The 12,683-nt window shown below is 43.3% G+C and overlaps 1 protein-coding gene across 2 annotated transcripts in view; it reads right to left on the bottom strand.

Annotated features, from left to right (window-relative positions):
* Rfx4 (regulatory factor X4) overlaps positions 1 to 12,683 on the bottom strand; it is a 143,122-nt gene that overhangs the window by 90,499 nt on the left and 39,940 nt on the right. For both annotated transcript variants that reach the window (XM_070014441.1, XM_070014443.1), the window contains exon 3: positions 9,616 to 9,676. In XM_070014441.1, coding sequence (XP_069870542.1) covers positions 9,616 to 9,676 — 61 coding nt within the window. The remainder of the gene's footprint in view (positions 1 to 9,615; positions 9,677 to 12,683) is intronic.

Genomic DNA, 12,683 nt, shown 5'->3' with positions numbered 1-12,683 from the left:
TCCCATCATGTTTTATTAAATTTCATCTTAGAATTTGGGAAGTTCCCTTAAGCAATATCCTTAAAGATTTGATTTCAATGCCTTAGGCCATAGTACTGTGGGCCACCTGTCCAATCAATCAGGGCTTTGGGGACTTTCTATAAGCTATGCAGAAGTGCAAATAGAATCCTTTGGCTTATGTGTGTTAATTATTTCCTAAGGCTGATTTTGGCCAGAAGAAATCTATGGATACATTCAACATATATGCATTTTAAAACACACAAAATTCATCTTGCCTTGGATCTCATAAAATGATAAAGAGGGTATGGTGTGGTGGTTCATTCCTGTAATCCCAGCTACAAGGGAAGCAGAGATTGGAAAGCCAGCCCTGAACATAAATGTGAGATTCCATCCAATGAAGCAGTGAAGCAAAAATGGCTGTGAGTGTGGTTCAGGGGGAAGAGCTCCTATCTAGTGAGCACTAGACCCTGACTACAGACCCCAGTGCTGCCAATCAATCAACCAACCAACCAATCAATAAAGTGATATTCAATTCCAGTTGTGGGATGTGTGTGTGTGTGTGTGTGTGTGTGTGTGTGTGTGTGTGTGTGTGTGTGTGTGTGCTAGTCCTGGGGCTTGAACTAGGGTCTAGGCACTGTCCCTGAGATTGTTTTTTTCTCAAGGCTAGCACTCTACCATGTGAGCCACGTGTCATTCTCAGCTTTTTCTGAGCAGTCCATTGCAGATGAGAGTCTCACAGATTTTTCCTGCCTAGGCTAGTTTAGAACCATGATCCTCAAATCTCAGTCTCCTGAGTAGCTAGGATTACAGGGATGAGCCAATGGTGCCTGGTTCCATTCTATTTTTTTAAGCATGGGAGAGGCATGGTCAAGTTTTAATTTGCAAAGGTCATTCAGTGACTATACGATGAGTGACCAAGGAGGACTGGCAAAGCCTGGTTGAATGAATGAAAGAATGAATGAATGAATGAATGAGTGGCTGAGCATGTGAGAGCAGTTTGAAGGCACTATAAAAACTGAAGCAGGATATGATGGCATGAACTGAAGCAGTGGCTGTGGGGGCAGAGATAACATCAGGTTGTGAGTGTCCCTGCATGTGTGTGTGTGTGTGTGTGTGTGTGTGTGTGGAAGAGGGATACCCAGGCAAGCTTTGGGTTCCCAACTCCGCTGATTGGGTGAGTGGCAAACCCTGCTCCCTGTGTAGATCATAGAGCAGGGAGAATGCTTTCCAATGGGGCACTGGTGGCTCACGTCTGTAATCCTAGCTACTCAAGAGGCTGATATCTGAGGATCACGGTTCAAAGCCAGCTTGGGCAACAATCCAAGAGACTCATCTCCAATTAACCACTAAAAAGCCAAAAGGGGAGGTACGGCTCAAATGGTATAGTGCCAGCCTTGAGCAAAAAAGCCAAGCAAGAGCTTGAGGCTCTGTGTTCAAGACCCAGCACTACCCCCCACACACACACACACACATGCACACACCATGTTGTGTCCCAGTTAAACCCTGGCTTCTTCATTCCATATTGATGTCTAAAGCCTTGTGAGTTCCTATTTATTGATCTTTTGGTTTGATTGCTTGCTAAATCTAATCAAAAGATCAAGATTAACATACAACATCACGGTTCAGCTACACCTTAAAGAAACCCCTGGCAACCACAAATGGCATAAGTCAGTTCACACAGGCTGAGCTAATTAAGCAGCTACCTGTCAAAGGCCAGCGCCTCCTAAGTGACTGCTTTTCTGTCCACATTTTGTCTGTCTGACCAGAATGAGCTCCTGAGCCTCAATGTGTCCAAGTGGCTTATGACTATGAAGCATTTTAATAGGTTCTATGAATGGATAGATATAATTGGCACGGAAGGACACATTGAATGTTTGATATACTTCTACAGGTCTCCACCTTACAAAATCCAGAGCTCCGATCTGTGTACTCAAGTTGCTAATTGGAATGCCAGCTCCCCTAACCAGGGCACAGCAGAGAGAAGGCACTTAATTACTCTTCCTATCGGGTGATGAAATTTCCCCTTTCCTCCTTTCGTACAGAACATCATTAGTCTGCCACAGTGAACAATACTCTATTATACCTGGATTTTTTTTAATGATCTACACACACACACACACACACACACACACACACACACACAGAGAGCTTCGACTTGATCCGTTTTTCCTATTTTCCATTAATGATTTGATCATATTTGAATCAAGCCCATCCTATTATGGGGAGATAATGAACTTGGCTCGGAGGCATACATTTTTTTAAGAAGACCTCCTGGGAAGAGAAGATGTCAGCCCATGGCCTCCTAGGCTGCATGGAGGAAGCTTTGCAGCAGCACTTTCCAATGAAGAACAAATGTTTTCACACCTGGCATAATTTCCCCTCTGTTCTCCTGTTTAACCTGAGACTTCTTATGTATGCGGGGCAAAGTGCACACTTCTCAGGTTCTGCAGACATATCTAAAAAACACCTTTCCTCTATTTTGCCAAGATGAGATCTTAAAGAAAAAAAAGAATTTACCAAGGGCAACAGCTTATTGTTGAGTGATCCTAGAGATCTGAGACTATAGACTTGCTAAGCAACCAGGGAGACGCTGTAGTCTAAACTCTTCAATAGCTGCCCCCACTGCCTCCTCACAGAAGTCTAGCTTCCTCCCCTAGGCCCCTATGGCCCCTATTAGCTGACTTCTGAGAGCCCTTCCCAGCTACTGTCACCCCATTCCCCATACAGACGCTGGTCACAGCTGTAAAACATATCTTGCTACCTTGTTCCCATGTATGTTCTTTCCAGTATGGATGATCTCCTCCACCATGCTTCATACTTCCAGGCTCAGCTTGTTTTTTTTTTTCTTTTCCCCTCCCTGAAGCAGTGTTTCCTCCATCACTGTTACAAGGTTCAAGTGGTTATAAACGCTTCTGTGGGGAGCTGGGAGGCTGGCAGCCTGAAGTGATTTTTCTTTTTTAAAACTATCTTGAAGTAGTTGTGGCAAGAGGACTCAATTCAGCGTATCAGTTTGTGAGGACAATACATCTAAATCAATGTCACTCCTTCCCTCCTTCTCCCCATCTCTCCCCTCAATTTATCCAGTTCCATTTTCACTGATGAACATTGACTATTATGACTGGATTGAAGTGGTGCTGGGACCATTCCTTGCTAAGAGCCACCCTTTTGATTTTTTCCCTTTCCATTCATTCCTCCCCTCCACTTCACTGTTCAAATTAGGGCCTCAAAGCACATCTTTGGATGGACCAGTTGCACACTTGGAGGAAAGGTTCTTCATGCATATTATAAAGAATGTACACTTAGATTGTGAATAGGATTGCAAAACTTCCTATTTGCATGGTTTTACCATATCCTATCTTTATTGGCTGCACAAAATATGTTTTTCTTTTCTTTTCTTTCTTTTTTTTTCAGTCATGAGGCTTGAACTTGGGGCCTGGGTGCTGTCTCTGAGCTCTTTTGCCCAAGGCTAGCACTCTACCACTTTGATCCACAGTGCCACTCTGGTTTTCTAGTGGTTAACTGTAGATAAGAATCTCACAGACTTTCCTGCCCAGGCTGGCTTTGAACTGCAATCCTCAGATCTCAGCCTCCTGGGTAGCTGGGATTACAGGTGTGAGGCACTGGTGCCCAGTCTAGTTTTCTTTTAAGTAGGATCCTCAATCTCCCACATATACCTCCTGCTCTGAGCCATTTAGTGACCTCTGTGTGTTCTCATTCAGAAGTCTTTCTCCATCACAAGCTGCTTCTCACTGGGATATAGTTATGACCCCGGTATATTCTGGCTCCTCTTACTGTAGTCAGAGCTAAAAAAAAAAAAAAAAAAAAAGAATCCTTTGTGGAACCGTGTAGCCTAGTTCATATTTTGAAAGTGAATAGTGAAGTTGCTATTGAGTAAATAGTCAAGTCAGAATTGACTGCAGATCTCCAGATCCTGGGATGTCCAGCAAGTTGGGTCTAGGAATCCATGGCCTGATCTCATCTATCAACATACGTCCTTGCCACAGTGCCAACCCCGTTTCCTGCCTATGACCTCCGAGGGACACTTTAAAGAAATACTACATTTACTTGGTTTCATGCTTATTTGATATACTGACAGTACACTAACCACCCAGAGCTTCAACTCCACCTTCCATTCCAAGCCATCCTGCCAAGAAACTGACACTTGGATCTTTGTTTGAAGGATGGGGGAGGGGTGTTTCGTCTAGAAATTTCAGAGAAGGGATATCCTCACCCTGAAGACCCCCAAGAGCTTGAGAAGAGGGCAGTGGTGTGCATGGGAGGCAGACCAAGGGCAGGACAGGCGTAGCCAGGATGGCCCAATAGGCCGTCTTCCATTCCAAAATCCTCAGAGTGAATAGAGGTCATTGTGCACTGGGGATTCCAGCCGCGCTCACCATCCTAAGCGACTTGGGATTTACACCCCCTCGTGACCAAGGATGCTGGAAAGAGTTTGGCAGGAGGCATTTGACAATATTTGCCTGTTTTCTGCTGGAAGCTGCCTTCAGATCACGTGGCCCGGATTATTTTCAGCTGCGTGGCTGCTGTGTTACTTGTTCATAGGAGCTGGTCTGGTCTCTGGGGGGGAGGGGGGGGAGAGGCACATGGCATGGTGGGGGAGGGGCCGAGGAGAAGCAAGCTCCTAACCCAAGACAAGCTCAATATTTCAGGGCAGTAGCAGGTCATGGAACTCCGATCCTTCACTGGCCCTCCTTATTGTCACCTTACTGTCCTGAGTCTGTCTGCTGTCTCTGGGAGCAGGGGACACTGTAGATGCTGAAGCCTCCTTGAAGATAGGGTTCTTGTAGAGAAACAGTCCTAACTTTTGTTGTTGTTATTTTGGTTTTCAGAAAGCATGTTGAGCAACCAAATGCTGGTGGCTCATACCAGTTATCCTAGCTAGAGAGGAGGCTGAGATAGAAAGACTACTGTCCAAAGCCAGCCCAGGCAGGAAAGTCTGTGAGACTCTTATCTCCAATTAACCAGTAGAAAACTGGAAGTGGTGCTATGGCTCAAACTAGTAGAGCACAAGCCTTGAGCAACAAGTGCTCAGGGACAGCACCCAGGCCCTGATTTCAATCCCTACAAAATATAAATTAATAAAATCCTACAAAATATAAATTAATAAAATACAACTCAAAAACTTCTATAGACACATATGCATGCAAGTGCACTGGAAACATTATAAACACACATATTCATACATACACATACATACGCTCCATATATCCACACACAACACACACACCATAGACATACACCATACACACATACCACACCACACACATATACCTCCTATACACACACATACTTACACATACACATTATCCACACATACTACACACACACATACACACACATGTCATTAGTAGAGTTATTTTTGTGAGAGAAGCAAAAAACTACAGTGAGGAATGGACTTTAGTCTTAATCACAATGTTTCAATTTTTTAACATAAAATGGGACTCATATAAATAAAACATATAATCATTACATTTGCTTCCATTACAGCTTTTTTAAAAAGCCAATTAAATTCTTAAAGATTGACAATTGGACAACTGTCAAAGAAAGAAGACAGTTTGCTGTCTTTTCTAGCTCTCTCTGCTCTCTATCTGCTCTTTTCTGGCTCTCAGCTTTTTCCTTCTCTTCTCTTTCCCAGCTCCCTTCTCTTTTCTACCTCCTTCTCTGCTCTTGTCTAGCTCTTCTCAAGCTCTTTTCTCTCTTTCCTCTCTCTCTTTCCCAGCTCTCTCTCTTTCCTAGGCCTTTCCCAGCTGCGTGGAGTGCCAACCTTGCCCTGGTCCCAGCAAGGCCTAGCCCAGGCCCAGAGGCGCTCTCTCACTGCTCTTTTCTAGCTCTCTCTGATCTCTCTCTCTCTGCTCATTCCGCTCTTTTCTAGCTCTTTCCTCTCTTTTCCAGTTTTCTCTCATTCCCAGGCCTTTCCCAGCCACATGGAGTGCCAACCTTGCCTGGTCCTAGCAGGTCTACCCCTTACCTGAATACCACGTGAGTGCTGCTGTTCTTACTCGGCTACCTCTCTCTCTGCTCTTGTCTAGCTCTTCTCAAGCTCTCTCTCTCTTTCCTCTCTCTCTTTCCCAGCTCTCTTTCTTTCCTAGGCCTTTTGCCAGCCACGTGGAGTGCCAACCTTGCCTGGTCCCAGCAGGTCTACTGAATAAACCTACCCCTTACCTGAAAAAAAAAATAAATAAAACCAGTATGGAAGTGTCTCTGAATTTACAGAAACACATCAGATCACTGATAAATCAGTTTTATATCTGAGCCTCCAGACAGCCAGAGCAAAAAGGGAATACACTGGAAATTATGTCATTGTTCCCTCAGAGAAACAAAGCTTTTACAATGAAGCTATGTTCTAAAGTAATCAAATGTGGGATATGGGAGGAGATATATGTCCTCTAGCATAGTATGAAGCACAATTCTGTTTTTAAGTTTAGGGGCAAGTCCTACATTTTCTTCTTCCTATTTAGGTAACCCTCTCCTACCTTCCTCTCCCAAGCCATCTGCATACTGATTTACTAGGCTCCAACCACACAGGGCACTCTTTTGAGGTACCTTGAACAAGGAAGGCATAGACGTTGAGGTGTGACCCCCGATTGTTCTGTAGGATTGGGAGATGGGGTGTAGAGGCAATTATCTTTAGCAGAAGACCAAGAGAACTTTCTCTTCCAAAGCAGCAGCTCCCCCGCCCCCCCACCACAATCCAACATCAAATAATGAATGGGGAGAAAAAAAGGTTTCTATTGCCTCATTTAAACACACCTCTGAAGCATCATTTGACCTCAGAACTTCCCTGCAGGAGTATCTGAAACCTGGGTTACAGTCTCCTCACTGCCCATTTCCACCTGTCTGCATATGCTAAATAAACTATCATCCTTGAGTGTGGGAAGTCTAACCTACAACTACAGGGCTTTGGTAGCTGATTCCTGTCTAGAATGGCTCAGAAATCCATGAGTCATGATGTCAGGAAGGACTTCTTGTCACATAACTGTCCCCTGAACACATCATCCTGAAAGAAGCCATCCCTCACTGCTTAATGAGGGAGATTCACGTCAGCACTGTCCTAAGGCTGCCCAAGTGCTCACGAACTTGGCTAATGCATTTCCTGTCTATTATTATTCACCCTGAAGAAATGACCCTTGTCGGGTACTGGTGGCTCACACCTGTAATCCTAGCTAGTCAGGAGGCTGAGATCTGAGATCTGACAGCTCTCCAATTAATCACCAAAAAGCCAGACTCAAATGGTAGAGCACTAGCTTTGAGTGCAAAAGCTAAGGGACAGTACCCAAGCCCTGAGTTCAAGTCCCAGTACTTGCCCCCCATACACACACCTCACCAATTCTTCCAAATCATCAGCCCATTTTGGGTCTATTTTGTCCACCACTGAGTTCCCAGAGCAAACACTGGGTGCTCTGCAAACATCTCTCAAATTAATCACTGAAATTAACAAACACATAACATAAAGAAAATCAGAGAGTTGGGCACTGGTGGCTCAGGCCTGTAATCCTAGTTATTCAGGAGGCTGAGATCTGAGGATTGCAGTTCAAAGACAGCCCAGGCAGGACTCTGTGAGACTCTTATCTCCAATAAACTACCAGAAAACTGGAAGTGCTGTTGTGGCTCAAGTGGTAGAGCACTCTCTTTGAACTGAAGAACTCAGGGACAGCACCCAGGCCCAGAATTCAAGCCCCACAACTGACAAAAAAAAAAAGAAAAGAAAAGAAAAGAAAAGAAAAAAGAAAAAAATCAGAGGTCAATTTGATTTTTTTAAACAACTTTTATGCCTTTCCATAATAATAAGACTAAAATGTACATATTTTCAAATCTGCTTTCCCATTGAAAGCAGATGTACCATATTAAGGAAAAATATCCACTGTCTGATCTGGTGCACTAGAAGATGATGTTTCTTCTGGAATGATCTAGGCTACCTGTGTTTAGAAGATGGTTGAGCGGAGAATTAAGTACCACAGAAGGAGAACGTGGGGTTCATATCAGAGGGGAGGAAGTCCAGCTCTGGATCATTCCCTGGGGGCTCAGAGGAAAGGGGTTTGTGGCTTAGCATCCACCTAATGCCAGACTAAGAATTCCATTTTCATCTTCAGGATAAGGCTATTGTTATCCCCATTTCACAGGCAAATAAACTGAGGCACAGAGGGGCTAAGGATCTTGTCCCAGAGTTTCACAGGTTGGTAAGAGAGTCAGGAGTTAGCTCTTGGCTGCTTGAGGCCCAAGACTTTCACCTCTGTAGCCAGACTGACGCCAGAGACACAGGGAAAAAAATGTGCACAGGTGATTTTCTTCTAGTCCCTTTCAACTGTTTTATTATAAAGTGTACACCTTGTTCAGCTTATGATAGCCAGAGCATCTCCTTTGCATTTCTAGAAATTTCAAAGTCTTTTTCATGCGTGCTTCCCGCCTCATTGGTGTGGTCTTAGTCTCTGAAGGGGGCTGCAGGTGGAGATTTATCTGGGATGTCCCTGTTGAATTATACATGGGGCCCAAAGCATGGGGCCCATGCCATCACCACAGGGACAGTGGTGGAAACAGGCACGAGGTTGGAAATGGAGTCTTGGGAGGAAAGAAATCCAGGCACCTCGACTGCTCTGTGGTGGAACAAGCTATCTGCTGAGATGCATCTGAGAGACTAAATTTTGTCCCTCTCACCTCTGCATCGATTAGAGACGGGAGCACACCTGCCTCTGTACCGCCCAGCTGCTTGCTTTCCCTCTCTGTCCTCTCTTCCTTGTTTTTCTTTTCCTCCCTTCCTATACATGGGATTTGGAGTTAAAGAGACCCAGGCCAATCATTGTTCAGGACAATGATTTAACTTGTTTCTGCTTTACTTTTGTCTTCTGTAAAATGGACACAATGTCATCATTGAATTGTAAGACTGAAATGAAATAGGTGTACAGGAAATGCCTGAGGCTGGCGTGGAATAGATGGAACTTACTTTTTCCCTGGCTCTTCAGTTTTTAATTCCTTTAATGGCTGGAGTGTTCTGCTTGAGGAATAAAAAGCTTTGAGTAGCCAAGATCCTCTGCCAGGTGGATCTCAGGAGTGAACACTGCTGTTTCAAGCTACAACCTAATTTCCAAATCAGGATTTTAGAAGAGAATTTACCTTAAGTATCAAACATGAGGGCATATACTCAAACATCATTAACTATTTCACCAAACCTAGGAATGTCAATTATTACCGAGGAGCGATGCTAGTAGATTATTTTTATTAATCTTATGATTGTTAAAAAGAAGTGCAGAATAATTGCAATTAATTATTAATTGATTCCAAGCTATTGGTAAGGATGAGCAGATCTCCATTTCTGTGATTGGTTGTCACATTATTAATTGAAATAATGGGTTCTATTGAAATTCAAGAAAATCCATGTGGAATCTGGTCCTTGCCAGTGGTTTGACAATGGGGAAAAAGTATTCTCAAATAAAGTAAGTGTACAAATTCAAATCTCCAGTCAAGATCTAAATTGAGCATTTTTGTATAGAGCTATAAAAATGAACAGATCTCATGTGGGTCATTGCATGCCAAGTTATCATGATCATGTCAAAATATCCAAGTGATATTGTCTCTTGAGGCTCTGAGTCTCTCATAACTTACCATTGCAGAGTAGCAGGAGTGGAGTGGGGCTTGGGTGCTCTATTATTTTCTTTCTCCTCATCTGTTAAAGGAAAGAAAAGGAGCTAACTTCAATAGGAAACAGAAGGCAAAAGTTAAAGGCCCCTCAGCTCTCCACAGTTTCAAAAAGACAAGCTTTCTCTCAAATGTTGATACTTTGAGACAATTGATATTTTGGCTTTTCTAACATGCTAGTCTCATCAAACTTCTATTACCAAAAAGAAAGAGAAAGAAAGAAAGAAAGACAGAAAGACAGACAGACAGACAGACAGACAGACAGAAAGAAAGAAAGAAAGAAAGAAAGAAAGAAAGAAAGAAAGAAAGAAAGAAAGAAAGAAAGAAAGAAAGAAAGAAAGAAAGAAAGAAGGAAGGAAGGAAGGAAGGAAGGAAAGAAGAAAGAGAATTGACTTCTAAATCATTTTCTTTTTACTTGCTGTAAGGGATTGGTGTGAAAAGCTGTCTCTCTTCATTGTGAACCAGATGATTGCACCCCCTCTTGCCACATCCTCAGGTGAAGCAAGAATGGGGATCCATGGTTTGAGTCCTAAGAATGTATTGACTCACCCACTGAAGGTCTATGTCCTTCCAAAATTCATATGTGGAAACTGAATCCCCAAACAATATGGTATTTGCTGGAGGTGGGCCCTTTGTAAATGATCAACTTATGAAGGTGAAACCCTTGTGAATGGAATTAAAAGCCCTTACTTAAAAAATAAATAAATAGGAAGTGGCGCTGTAGCTCAAGTGGTAGAGCACTTGCATTGAGCTGAAGAGCTGAGGGACAGCGCCCAGGCCCAGAGTTCAAGCCCCACGACCGACAAAAATAAATAAATAAATAAATAATAGCCGGGTACAAGTGGCTTACATCATTAATACTAGCTACTCAGGAGGCTGAGATCTGAGGATCGAGGTTCAAAGCCAGCCTGGGCAGAAAAGTCTATGAGACTCATCTCCAATGAATGAGTAAAAAGTGGAGGTGTGGTTTAAAGTTAGCAGAGTGCTATCTGTGAGTGGAAAAGCCAAGCAAGAATGCAAGGCACTAAGTTCAAGCCCCCAGAACCTGCACAAAAATAAATAAATAAATAGAAATAAAGACTCTGCCAAGCACACAGTTTCACACATAAGAAAAACAAAGGCTGGGAAGGTGGCTCAGTGGTAGAGTGCTTGCCTTGCATTCATGAGGCCCTGGGTTCCATTCCTCAGCACCACATAAGCAGAAAAAGCCAGAAGTGGTGCTGTGGCTCAAAGTGGTAAAGTGCTAGCCTTGAGCTGAAGAGCTGAGGGACAGCACCCAGGTCTAGAGTTCAGGCCCCATGACCAACGAAAGAAAGAAAGAAAGAAAGAAAGAAAGAAAGAAAGAAAGAAAGAAAGAAAGAAAGAAAGAAAGAAAGAAAGAAAGAAAGAAAGGAAGGAAGGAAGGAAGGAAGGAAGGAAGGAAGGAAGGAAGGAAGGGAAAGAAAGAAAGAAAGAAAGAAAGAAAGAAAGAAAGAAAGAAAGAAAGAAAGAAAGAAAGAAAGAAAGAGAAAAACAAAAGAGAAGACACGGAGTTCTCTCTCTCTCTCTCTCTCTCTCTCTCCCTCTCCCTCTCCCTCTCTCTCTCTCTCTCTCTCTCTCTCTCCTCTCCCTCTCCCTCTCCTCTCTCTCTCTCCCTCTCCCCCTCCCCCTCTCCCTCTCCCTCTCCCTCTCCCTCTCCCTCCCTCTCCCTCTCCCTCTCCCTCTCCCTCCCTCTCCCTCTCCCTCTCCCTCCCTCTCCCTCTCCCTCTCCCTCTCCCTCTCCCTCTCCCTCTCCCTCTCCCTCTCCCTCTCCCTCTCCCTCTCCCTCTCCCTCTCTCTCTCTCTCTCTCTCTCTCTCTCTCTCTCTCTCTCTCTCTCTCTCTCTCTCTCTCTCTCTCCACCCCTCCTCACCCTTCTGCCATGTAGGAAAACAGCAAGAAGGGCCACCTAGAAACAGGAAGTAGGGCCTCACACAGGCTGCAGATCTTCTACTGCGTTAGTCCTAGACTCTCCATCTTTTGGAACTGTGTGAACTATTTGTTATGTATACTCGTTTAAGGTATTTTGTTAAAGCAACCTGAATAGAATAAGATGTTCTTTGTGAGCCAGTGAAGTAGGCATTAGTGCAAGGTAGTGCAAGTGTTTCTAAGTGTTCTCTTAATTGGGATTCAGTTAGTGTTTCCTAACATCAGATTGACAAGGCTTATCTGTAAAAACCATTCTTCGCTTGCAGTCAGTGAAAACAGGCAGTAGGCCAAATTTGGCCCACAAGGGCCCTCATTTGCTGGCCTCTTCAATATAACAATTTGAACCACAGATTAATCTTTGCCTACCAAAGAGCAATTACTCATAGTTTCATCATGGATGAGCTGAAAAATACATATAATCCATCTCTTACCCTATTCTAATGAAGAATTATAGGAATAGTTAATACAAAATAGAATTTCTTGGGCCACGAATTTGGCGCAAAATAATTGATACAACTAGTCTCAAAAGAAAATAATCACTCAAGAGTAATGTGCACTCCTGGAATCTCAGCACCTGGGAGGTAAAGGCAGGTTCTTGGGTTCAAGGTCAGCCTGGGCTACACTGTCTCAGAAAACTAAGGGCTAGAGAAATAGCAGCTCAGTGGTAACATGTTTGCCTAGCATGTACAAGGCTTAGATTTGATCCTCAATACTCCTCAAAATATATGGCCAACAAAATTTAAACGTTGTATAAAAATTAATAAACTCAATCTCTGTCCTGAAATTTATACAGAAATGAATTAGTGTTCATGAAAACAATTTAAGTAAATCAAAACTAAAATGAGAAGAAAATGAAGATGATATATCTCATATAGAAGAGGTTTCCTGAAGTTTTAAATTAGCTAAATAGAGTTGATCCAGTAGTATTGATTGGTGCTTGTATAATTCTGGTAATATTTCTGCCTGCAAACACTGGGGAAGGAACTGTTGTTGCTTATTCATCAACCATACATACTCACCTCCTTCTTATTGAGTTCTATGCAATATGTGAAACCAGTTAATTTCAAGGAATGGATGAGGTTGACAGAG

Source organism: Dipodomys merriami, unplaced genomic scaffold (assembly GCF_024711535.1).
Source record: "Dipodomys merriami isolate MVZ:Mamm:240054 unplaced genomic scaffold, mDipMer1.0.p SCAF_97, whole genome shotgun sequence".
NCBI classification, from domain to species: Eukaryota; Metazoa; Chordata; class Mammalia; order Rodentia; family Heteromyidae; genus Dipodomys; species Dipodomys merriami.
The sequence above is the reverse complement of the archived record's forward strand: the minus strand, read 5'-3'. Positions and strand labels throughout refer to the sequence as shown.